Genomic DNA, 12,148 nt, shown 5'->3' with positions numbered 1-12,148 from the left:
TATGTATGTATCTTGCACACAATTGAAATTAGCAGTATACATGAAATACTAATATTGCAGAGTACTGGATATTAAAGTGCAGTGTGTATCCATTTGTCCAGGTTGGGGGTGGAGGGGTGAGGCTTACTGGGAGCAGTGCTGGGAGGAAGGACCTGCGATATCGCTCCTTCACACATTTTGGATGAAGGAGTCTGTCGCTGAAGGAGCTCTGCAGTGCAGTCAGGGTCTCTTTCATGGGGTGGGGGTTGTCGTCATCAGAGAACACAGCTTGGTCATCATTCTCCTCTCTCCCACCACCTCCACCGGGTCGAGGGGGCATCCCAGGACAGAACTGGTCCAGCTGACCACCCCATAAAAGATGACTGATGCCCCCACAGTGTCAAAGCAGGTCTCCAGGCTTGGGGTAGCTGCTCTTCAGCAGAGGCAGGGGCCGGCGCCCGGGGTTGCTGCTCATCAGCAGAGACAGGGGCCGGCGCCCGGGGTTGCTGCATGCCAGTAGGAACAGGAAGTTACTGCGTGCCAGCAGGAACAGGAGCAAGGGGTTGCTGCACCCCAGCAGGAACAAGGAGTAACTGCATGCCAGCAGGGACAGGAGCAAGAGGTTGCCGCATGCCAGCAGGAACTGGAGATGGTTGCACGTCTGTCGGGAAAAAGCGTCAGGGGCTGAGGCTCTGGCTTAGGCTTGACCCAGCACTGAGGCGTCTGAGACTGAGGCTCAGGCTGGGGCATGACCTGGCTGGGGAAAGGCGTGGGCGATGGCAATTTGGAGCAAGTTCTCATTGGACAGCTGGTGTCACCTGGTGGAGAGGAGGATGCTCGAAGGTGTACATGTGAACAGTATAGATCGCTTGGCAACCGTAGTTGTATAATAGCTGGCCTACTTATTGAGCTTTATAGTAATAACAGATTCAGCTGCGGTATCACCTCTTCGTCTGTGTTCTTCTTCGTGTTTGTCATCAGTCATCCTCATGTTTCTATTATAACTATTCTCCCTGTGGCTTTCTTATCTCTTGTCAGGAGTGCTGTCGGTTGAAGTATAGCTTTAATACAGGATCAGCAGAAATAAAAACTGAAACTTTTATGTGATGTCGCAAAGTTTAAAGGGAAAATAATGATCACTGACAGACTTAGTTAAAATGAGGAGAAAATGGTTAATATCAAGAAGAGCATCTTTACAGCAATGTGTGTTAGACTTGTCAGACCACTGCGAGTGTTTTTTAAAATTTAAAACATGGTTCATTACCCCAGCCTGGACCTCACTTTGGCCTCTCTCATCTAAAGAGCAAGTTAAAAGCACTACATTCACTGGGATTTACTGAAGCGGAAAGATAAGCCTTTTGTTCAAAGTATCTACATTAACTCTGGTCCCATTTCTCTCATCAGAAGGGAAACTTGACTGTCGTGCTATGTGGAGAAGGAGGCATTGTGCTTTCTTTGGTTCCTCCTCCAATGGGTTTAAATACACCTGTCTTTTTCAAAGGAATGTGTTTGTTTAGGACTTCATGGGTAAATACTGTTTATGCATGCGAGAGCTTGTTAAAAGTAATGTATCATGTCTTACTGATACTGGAAGAATGCGGCTGACCTGTGAGAGACACACCCTCATAGATTAAAGGAGTGAGAACAATGTGTATTTGTATATGAAGGTCACAGTAAGTATGTGCAAATGTCTTAAAGGGTTAATTGGAAAGTATGAGTTCCTGTAGCTGCAGGTGTCTCCAATGATCTCTTCAGTCTCAGAGTAAATTATTATCTATGAGTGTAACTGAAACAGATAGTTGTTTGAAATTAGATCCACATAACCAAGGCTATGTTAGGCCATGTGTGAATAAGATTGTGTATGTAAATTATCGTTGTTAATGTTGTTACTGTGGGATGAATCAGCTGGGCTAATCAGAAAGTATGAGTACCTGTAACCTGAGGTGGCTCCAATTAGTTAGATAGGTAAGTATTTCATTAGCATGGTAATGCTAGCAGGTAGATATTGGATTGGTATTGGATTTCTTGGTATTGACACATCTTATCTGGTTCAGCCTCATCCGGTGTAATTGTATGGGTGTGCTTTAAAAACACTGCTCGAATGTTTTAAACAGCTTTTGTCATATTCCTCCCTTTATCTGATACAATCTAGTCATTTTATCATCCAGTTCTCACATTTTATAACATAGTGAAGCTGTTGGCTTGATGCCAGGGCTGGATAAGTGCTCCTCCATCACATGTTCCTTTATGCCATACACATACACTTATACAGCTTTTGATTTGTATCTCCAAACATCCTTACAATTCAAATGATACTGAACACACATCTTATTAAATGAAAGATATTATTTATCCTTGTGAAGATCTCCCTTTTTTTACCCATTTTCCGCAATAAAAGTCATATGATTATCAAAATAATGCTAGTATGCTTTAACATATCAATCTCACTAAGTCTTGGCTGCAAAATGTACCAATTTCTTTTTTAAGTTGAAATATTTTTCTTCTCTTATATTCTGAGTAAATATGTCTAAAGTATTTCCCTTTGACGCAATCTGATGTTGATGAAAGTGACAAAATATGGGAGTGAGCAGAAGTATGTAATCTTTTCAATGTTATGGTCTTAATGTGAACTGATATATAGTCCATGTGTTAAGTCAGTCCCAGTCACACAGAGTGATATTTCATATGTTTGGCATCAGATCAACACAACATTTTAATAATAGCTTATTAAGGTAAATACAAGATTACTGCAAGTCTTGTAACATAGAAATAACGTATGCTTGGTACAAAATAATATAATTAGCTAATATAGCTTCATGCCTGATTTAGTACCGTCAAACCACTTTGTGTAGTTAAAATAAAATGTGGACAGCTTTTAAGGTATTTCAATAGAGCAAATAGCAAATAAATGACTGCAAGTGTTAATTATGTAGCCTAATGTAAACCTACACAATACGAAATATTCAGCTTAAATACTGATAGATTCACATGCTGTACCAATGACCAACTCTACCGACATTATTTGTGTGGTGGTCATCACGTCATTTATTGGGGCATTATTATCACGCTTTTAATCGTCAAGTATTTATAGATGATCATGTCAACATGGGCCACATACAGTACACTTAATAAAAAAGGAACTTTCAAAAGGGCACTTGCTTGGTCCAGAGGGAAAAGGGCACCACCTAGTGTCTATCTGTGCACACCACTGTCATTAAGTATCCAGCTGATGTTATGACAATTTGAATTATGTTTTAAGAGGCATGTACCACAGAACTGTGATGCCCACCGTGCGATTCGAGGTCTTTTATCCCTTATGCCATTCAGGCACTGAATGTAAAATGAATGCACTATGAACTCCAGTATTTATTTATTTTTAGACACCCTTTAACAGGGTTTAACTTAATACAATGGTTGCCGCTGTTTTCCTGCTCCTTTGCACAATTGTCAGTTGTTGTATGGTATGTAGTGTTGGTGTATGTTTTGTTTGTGAAGTTTATGTCTTCATGATATGGTGTGTATTGTTTGTATTTTACGGATAAGGATAAGAATAAGAATGACACTGGCAGATGAACTGGTAAGAACATGGCTCACCTCTGCAATTCTGCTTGGCATGAGGTTTTAGCTCTAACCCTAAGGTACTAACCCTAACCGTCTTTTCCAACAGGATCCTATAGGATTCCCATTCACTTCTAAATACCCTGTAGGAATTGTATAAGAACATTTTTTGTTTCTTTTTGGATTTGCACAGTTCTTTTGGAAATAAGTTGTTTCTCTTTCTTTCCAATAAAACCCCTAGGATTCACATGACTTTTTAAAAAATCCTCTAATACAAATAAATCAAAACGAATTAAAGATCTGAATGGTCTGATACTACTAGTATTAATAGTATTACTGGTCAAAGTGTCCCATCAGAGACACAGCTTAATCAAGACAGCTTGGTAATCATTCTCCTTTCTCTACGTCCACCAGGGTCAAGTCCTAATTCAGAATCTCACATTGACAACAGTACCAGCAATGGTTATTTTAGTATATACTTACAATATCATTTCTCATACAGCACAACTGTTATAGTATTGTGTATGTCATACTTTTGTGTTATGCATTAACACATCTTAGTCAGTCATGTTGGAGCTTTAAACTATTTCATGGTCAGAATAAACAACAGTTTTCCCATAGAATTAGTTTTATATTTCATACATTTGCTGATAATACTTTGTACTTTTGGGGACCAGTGAGGAGAGATCAGCATTGTTTTTTATTCATATATAAAGCTCTGTTACAGTTACTGTCTCCCTATATTTCATCTCTGATAACCCTGAAATCACACAATATTGATACTCATTCGCAGAATTGGTTGTTGCTCTATACTCCATTAGTTAGAAGCAAAATGGGAAAAATGTGTTTCTCTTATAATAATGGACCTTACACATGGAATCATCCACAAAAGGTCTGAAAATTAAAACTTTTACCATCAATACAGCTGTTCAAAAGTCTTATCTCACACCTTGCTTTATTTGATTGTAACTGTTTTTAACTAATATCTTGACTGTTTAACTGTATTTATTCATTGTTTTATTTTTCCTAATATTTACTTGTATTTAATTTTGTCTTTACCTGATATTGTTTTTCCTGAAATTGTGTCTCTTTTAATTATAGTTTATGTGTCATTTTTTCCATTAAAAATATTTCTTCCACAGTGCTCACCCACTGCTGCCTGATTTTGTTTTGTGTTTTGTTGTGTGGCTGTAAATGTTTCTTCACATCATTGTAAATGAAGACTCCTTCTCAATGCTCTTTCTGGGTAAAATAAAGGTTAATAAATAAATAAATAAATAAAAGCTTTGGACAGGACTTTGAGTCATATAATGGAGTAACATGAATCAGTAGAAGATGAGTATAGGAGGAGACTGTGTCCTTTATGAAACCATGCTGTAGTGCTTGTGTTACTATTGGCAGTGCAGAACAGAAAGCGGAAGTGACGCTCACTGTTCCGGCCACATGGTACAGGTGGGCGTGTCCAGGCCGCTGATGTAAACACAAAATACGCCTCATCCCTCGTCGGATAAGAGTCACACAGTGGACTGAATTGGTGAGATTAACCCGAATAGCCGTTGTTGGCCCGCGAAAACGCTCCGTGTCCGTCGTGAGTAATATGCGTTAAGGCGCAGACAGGCGACGCCATGGACTTCTACATCAACCTGAAGGTGAATTTCAGAGGAAATTCCAAGAATTTCCTGCTGTCGGGATCCGAGACCAAGAGCTGGGAGTCGATGGAGGCCATGGTAAGCAGAGGGGACCGCCGGGCCCGAGCACCGAGCACCGAGCACAATCAGCCCGCTGCTGCTGCTGCGGCTGTACGCTCCTAGTCAGTACCGAGTGTGAGCCATGACTCTGTTGTGACACATCACAGTGTTGTGTAGTGTTGTGTTGTGTTGTCTTCCAGCAGATAGGCTGTCAGCTCCAGGTAACGCTATCACAGAGCTGCCATTGAATGACTGGAACATCACCATCATGCAGCTTCTGTCCTACCAGCTGATAAAAACGTGAAATGTGTCCGCAGACTGACAGCACAGCAGAAATATCTTTTTTTTTTCCAGATTATTATAGCGATCTGTCGTCATGGAAACCCTGTTTACCAGCTCAGCACAGGCGGTCTGACGTGTATTTATGTGGTCACACCTCATGGAAACATACAATTAAGTTATTAACAGCTTATGTGGGCTAACAGAGAGAATGAAAAACATGAAGTTTCCAAATATTGAGTCATGTAAATGGGATATTTCTATGCCAATATGGCACAAAACAGTTTTAGGCCTAATTCCATAATACATGTAATGGAAATACAGAGCAGAAACACTGGTCTAACATCCTTATAGCCTTATAGTGGCATACCAGGTGATTAAAACACTATACATTCTGCTACATTCATTTAAACAGGCCTATATTGGAGACATGCCTTTATTTTGAAGTCTAGTATATTTGTTCATACTCTAACCATCACATCCTCCAAATCCTAATTCAGACTTTTACTTTGACAACAGTATTGAAGTATTGGTAGCCAATGGGTGTTTTTTAATTATACATTTTTATATTATACACTTATAATATCATTAACAGTTATAGTATTCTGTATATTATATTTTTGTGTTGTCATTTCTGATGCAGTAACACACAAGCAAACTATTTCATTGTTGTAGAGTTTAAAAGGAAAAGTTCACAATTTTTCAAGCCTGTGTCTGTCTTGCTGTGATTGTTCCTCCTCCTGTTCACACTGACCATTAATAGAGTCCTTCATAATGCAGTTCCAGTGTAAGTGATGGGGAGCGAAATCTTTATACTTCATAACCAGAGGTGTAACCAGAAAAGAAAATGAAACTGGAGCCGGAATAAAAATGGACAGGCCACACAATTGATTCCATAAATAGCTCAGTAGCATTTACACTAAGACTGAGTGATATGGACAAAAGAAACATCACAATACCTCGATATATAGATATTGCAGCAATATTGTTGGAATGACTATCAGTGCTGGCACCAAGTAATTAAACAGTTAGATTTTTGATAAATAATCATCAGTAATGTGGATATAATGACTTAGTGGCTAAAGGTTAATAATAGAACAGCTACAACAGTCTAAGTTCAGAAAATTACATCAATTTGCAGCCTTAAAAGCCAGGAAAAAGACAACACTTATACCATATCATCTCATCACCATATAACGATATCAAGACTCCAAGACGATATCTAGTCATATATCACGATATCGATATATTGTTACATTGCCCAGCCCTAATTTTCACTAGGTTACAATCATGAAAGTGTTATGCGTTGACTTGCTGTCATCATACTGACATCCATCAACAGCCCCTAAAAATCAAACCAGTCCACTCTTTTCAGTTACTATAACAAGACGCTGTATCCAGAATCTAAACAAGCACAAACTGCTGCAATGGCAACAACTTAACAGATTGACTACAGTAAAAAAAAGAGCAATTTTAGGCCAATGTTTGATGTCTGGCTGAGGTCGTATTAATCCATAAATAGGCCTACAGGATGAGGAAGAAGTCAGGGATTACTGTTGATAGATATGATTTCATCGTGGTCTCATGAATGTGATTGTTCCCGTTCAGAAGACAAAGGGACGATGTTGTTCAGGCGAGGTGTTGTCATTGAGGCTCTCAGGCTTGTTTTTATCCAATCTGCTCTACACCATGTCATCTGCAGGGTTATAAGAACCTTCAGCAGTGTCCTGACTTTGAGGAAAATCTCTTCTGGACAGTTGTTAAGCACTTCTATTAGAGATGGATAGTTTTGCATTGTATCTGTGGAACAAAAACCGAGTCTTCAGCTTCTGTGATGCATACGCCGAACCTCTCGCTCAGGCTCAAGTTGACCAAATGTTGAAGATCCAGGCATGACTGCACGTGTAATCCTTGAACGTGCAGTACAGCTCTGTTATCTGTCTGTTCAGAATAGCATTCCACATTTGCCATGGATTTACCAGTCAGTCTACATACCAAGCCTCACCTGTGGTCACGAGCTTTGGGTAGTGACCGAAAGAATGAGATTGTGGATATATGTGGCCAAAATGAGTCTCCTCTGGAGAGTTTCTGGGCTCAGCCTCAGAGATAGGGTTAGGAGTCCAGACATCTGGGGCAGGCTAGAAGTAGAGCATCTGTTCATGCTTCCTGGACACCTCCCTCTAGAGGTTTTCTGGGCACGTCCAACTGGTACAAGACCTCAGGGCAGACCCAGAACACTCTTGAGGGATTAGATATCTCTCCTGGTCTGGGAACGCCTTGGGATCCTCCAGTAGGAGCTGGTGAGCATTGCTGGGTTGACAAACTTCTGGGTTTCAATGCTCACCCTGATGCCACCATGACCCAGCCCTAGATACGCATCAGAAAAACAATGATGGATGGATTCGCCATCAATCTGTGTTGCTTTTTATACTTGATGTGATATGTGGTCACCATTTTTCTGATGATGTGCCAATCACAGATATCAATCTTGCTCATATACTCTTAAGTTAATTTGAGCACTAAAAATCACCACCTGTATCTGAACTAGGAAAAGCTGTTTTTTTGTTCGAATTTTTATCAGATCAATACAGACTGACACACGTACGGTGGAACTCTGTAGAGCTTCTGCTGCAAAGTCACTGGAGTCAAATAGTTTGTCAAATGTCAGAAGCAAAAATATCAACTTTCTCTTGCTGTAACAGGGACTCTGTGTTCATTTTGCTTTGAAAACTCAGTCACACTCTCTAGTAAGGTCTAGTAGATGCAGCGTTTTACTTCCACAGATTCCTAAAAGGCTGAAGTCTTTCAGGCACAGCAAACACCACAAATGTAAACTTGCTTGCATTGTTATTCTGCAACATGTACACTGATATTTATCTGTGGTTACTTTTTAGGCAGGAGGACAGGAAGTGTCCCTGCTCAGAGGTGGATACACAACATATACCTGCAGCATCACAACTCTGACCACACAATTTTGCATGTGTAACTACGGTGATTGTGTGAAGCCTCTGAATACTGCTAAAATGTTTATTACCACAAAGCAGCGGCGTTGAGCCTGAACGCATCTGCATTATGAACTGCTGCAATTTTCAAATCATAGCAGGGCCAATATAAGTCAAAGGTTAAATGTGTCAAAATAACATTTTAAAGTAAGAGATGTCCTGACCTACACATCATATTCTACAAAGTTAAGAAAACACAAAAATCACAGCATAATCATTTTAATACGTTTTTTCAATGACACTGAAACTAATGTTATAAATATTATCATTCGCTCTAATATCGCAATTCCAATATCAGTCAAAAGAATTGCAATTAGATACTTTAGAAAATTGTTCAGCTCCAGTAAGAAGTAATCAAAATATTTAGGCTTTATTTAGACAAATTTACCTTTTTCCCCCCCATAGAATAAGTGGAATTTTACTTTGTACTTATGATTTTAATAATTATAATGTAACATATACTTAGTTTTCAGTATATTCCCTATATAAATCTGTCATTGTAAGAGGCTTTTCTGTTCTTGACCACAGATATACTTCAGACATTAGGGTTGTAGTCTGTAGGCCTGTCACAATAATTACATAATTGAGTTATCATACAATAATGCCATTATCAACATAATCATGTCTATATGGGTCAATGTGGTTTAGTTCAAATTTAAATGGTTAAAATGTGAAAATAAACAAATGAATAACTTGCACAAATTCTTTTTTTGTGGACCCAGTATCAAATTTCTGCTTTTAATCCATTTTGAGAGAATATATTAGAGGATTATGTCAAAAATGTCTAAGTGGTGTAACCATAAAAACTTTGTACCACTCATCATGATACAGGTTGATGGTCTACCTGCTGGGCATTTCTGCCTGACGCACCTCCACCGGTGCCTTTAATGCAGGTGTGCTCCTAACACACCAAAAACACCTTTGAGGGCCAAAGCGGGTCATCAGCTGGGGACCACCAGTCATAGATGTTTCGCTCCTTTAACCCCAGTACATCTCCTGGTGGCGGAGCAATGGCAGGGATCTCTCCCTGCCACCCCCTGCTGACACCCTAGGTGTTGTTCGGCCCCCAACTCCTATGCTTCCTCCTTAGCCACAGCCAGAAGCTGCCTCTCTCCGCCTCCTCAGCCAGTTCTTTGATGGCTTTCCGCTGTTCCCCTCCTATGCATCCCATGTCACGGAGTAGGCGAGCAGTTGAGGAGCCAACAAACCCCCGACACCCCACTTCTACAGGGCACGTGATGGCCTCCCAACCTGCCTCCTTGCACTCTGCCGCCAGGTCAGCATACTTAGCCCGCTTCTGCTCGTTGGCAGCCTCTATACCCTCCTCCCACGGGACAGTGAGCTCCACCAGCAGGACCGTCCTGCGAGCCTCTGACCACATGACTAGGTCCGGCCGGAGCGATGTTTCAACAATCTCCCTGGGGAACTGGAGCTGTTTCCCCAGGTCGACCCTCATAGACCACTCACTGCCGGGTGAGAGGAGTTTTGCTGTATGTCTCTGCCGGGGGGGGGTTGATTTTCTCTCCAGCCCTCGCGAACAGGATGGGATGTCTCGCTGGAGCGGAAGGTCTGCTGTTTGCCTCCTGTCTGCACGACTCTGCCACCTCTGCCAGCTTCCTCAGCACAAGATCGTGTCGCCACCTGTATCGGCCTTGTGACAATGCTGTCTTGCAGCCCGACAGGATGTGCTGAAGGCTAGCATTGACCTTGACGCACAGGGGACAGGTCTCTTCGGTACCGAACCATTGGTGGAGGTTTCGGGGACAAGGTAGGGTGTCGTATGTGGCTCTGATCAGGAAACTGAGCCTTGCCTGGGGGATCTTCCACAGGTCAGACCAGGACATAACCCTGTCTGTGAGTCCTTCCCATGATGTCCAACCTCCCTGCCGGCTCTGAGACACCGCCTTGATGTTGAGGCGTTCCTGCTCAGACCTTGCCACTTCAGCCACCACCATGGCTTTCCGCTCTTCCTTGGAGGCCTTCGACCAGAACAAGGGGGTCTCGCCCCTCCCAAGGCCTGCTCGACCCTCCTGGACTCTGCCGACTACCTCCTGGTGCTTCAGCCTGCCGATTGCCCTGTCGACCTCTTCCTGGGCTTTCCACTTCCTTCCTGTTCTCACCTGGGTGCCCGCTGCTCTCACCAGCTGGTCAGAGGATCCCCTCAGTTCCAGCACCATCCGTGCCTTCTCCTGCTTGTATCCCAAGCTGATGGATCGAAGTGGCAATTGCAGCATGGTCCTGCCGAAAAGGCCTACATCTGAGAGGCATCTCGGCAGCCCCAGCCACTTCCTGATGAACGAGTTTGCCAGCCCGTCCATCTTGCTTGCCACTGAGGAGGGGAGGTCACACATCTTCAGAGGCCACATCACCGGTACAGTATGAACTGGTAACTCCATACTTTGTACTTGCCGGGGAGCTGGCTCTGGTTGATCTTTGCCAGGCCATCTGCGATCTACTTCCTCACCGTCTCCCCCACCTGCCTGTCCGAGAGCTCTGCTGTGTAGGTCCGACCCAGGCTACGGATGGGTTGACTCGCCAGCAGCGGGATCTCCTCACCGCCTGCGACAAAGATGGTTTGGTCGCTTCTGATCCCTTTCCTGAGGGACAGACTACGCGATTTGGAGGGTTTGATTTTCATCCTTGCCCAACCCACTAGCTCGTCAATCCTCTTCAGCAGTCTTGATGTGCACGCTGCTGTCTGGAGAATGGTGGTGATGTCGTCCATGTAGCCTCTCACTGGTGGTAGCCTTTGACCTGATGGCAGTTTCACTCCTCCGACCATCTCCCTTGCCCCAATGAGGATGATCTCGAAGGCTGCAACGAACAGAATGGGAGAGATTGAACATCCCATGGCAATACCCACTTGCAGCTGTTGCCATCCTGTTGTGAAGTCCTGATGGGTGCAGCACATCTGGAGGTCTTTGAAGTACTTGGCTACCAGAGCTCTGATGCAGACCGGGACGTGGAAGAAGTCCAAGGCAAATTCAATCAGTTGGTGGGGGACGGACCCATACGCGTTGGCAAGGTCCAGCCACACAACATGCAAGTCACCTCTCTCTCTCTTCGCCCCCTGGATCTGCTCCCATATCACTGCTGAGTGCTCCACGCACCCTGGGAAGCCGGGCACACCTGCCTTCTAGCAGCTGGTGTCAATGTACCCGTTGCTTGTGAGGTAGCTGGTCAGCCTCTTGGCCGGGATGGAGAAAAAGATCTTCCCCTCAACGTTCAGGAGGGCGATGCTCCTAAACTGGCTGATGGAGCTGGAGTTCGGCTCCTTCGGGATGAAAACTGTAACAGCTCTCTGCCATTCTGATGGGATGACTTGGATCTTCCAAGCCACTCTCAGGAGGTTCCAAAGGTGTTTCAGGACCCCTGGGCAGTACTTACAGTTTGTATGGGATCCCGTTGGGGCCTGGGGCTGAGGCCGCTCTTGCCTTACGGACTACGCCTGCTACCTCACTGAGTTTGGGGAGAGCAGCGTTGAACGGGGAGGCTGGGGGAGCAGGTCGGGGAACATAGCCAGGCGATCCCAGCGGGGTTAACTTCGCCGGGTCACTGTATTGTTCCCTGATGTGACTCTCCAGCTCTGATCTTGAGATCTCCAGCTTCCCACTTCTCTTGTCCTCCAGCAGTTGTCTTGCG

At 43.4% G+C, this 12,148-nt stretch overlaps 1 protein-coding gene across 5 annotated transcripts in view; it reads left to right on the top strand.

Moving 5' to 3' along the window:
* Positions 1–5,011: 5,011 nt before the first annotated feature.
* The window catches only part of nbr1b (NBR1 autophagy cargo receptor b), a 34,476-nt gene continuing 27,339 nt past the window's right edge, over positions 5,012–12,148 (top strand). For all 5 annotated transcript variants that reach the window (XM_053339316.1, XM_053339314.1, XM_053339317.1 and 2 more), the window contains exon 1: positions 5,012–5,264. In XM_053339316.1, coding sequence (XP_053195291.1) covers positions 5,163–5,264 — 102 coding nt within the window. In that variant the 5' untranslated portion in view covers positions 5,012–5,162. The remainder of the gene's footprint in view (positions 5,265–12,148) is intronic.

Source organism: Scomber japonicus, chromosome 18, assembly GCF_027409825.1.
Source record: "Scomber japonicus isolate fScoJap1 chromosome 18, fScoJap1.pri, whole genome shotgun sequence".
NCBI classification, from domain to species: Eukaryota; Metazoa; Chordata; class Actinopteri; order Scombriformes; family Scombridae; genus Scomber; species Scomber japonicus.
The sequence above is the reverse complement of the archived record's forward strand: the minus strand, read 5'-3'. Positions and strand labels throughout refer to the sequence as shown.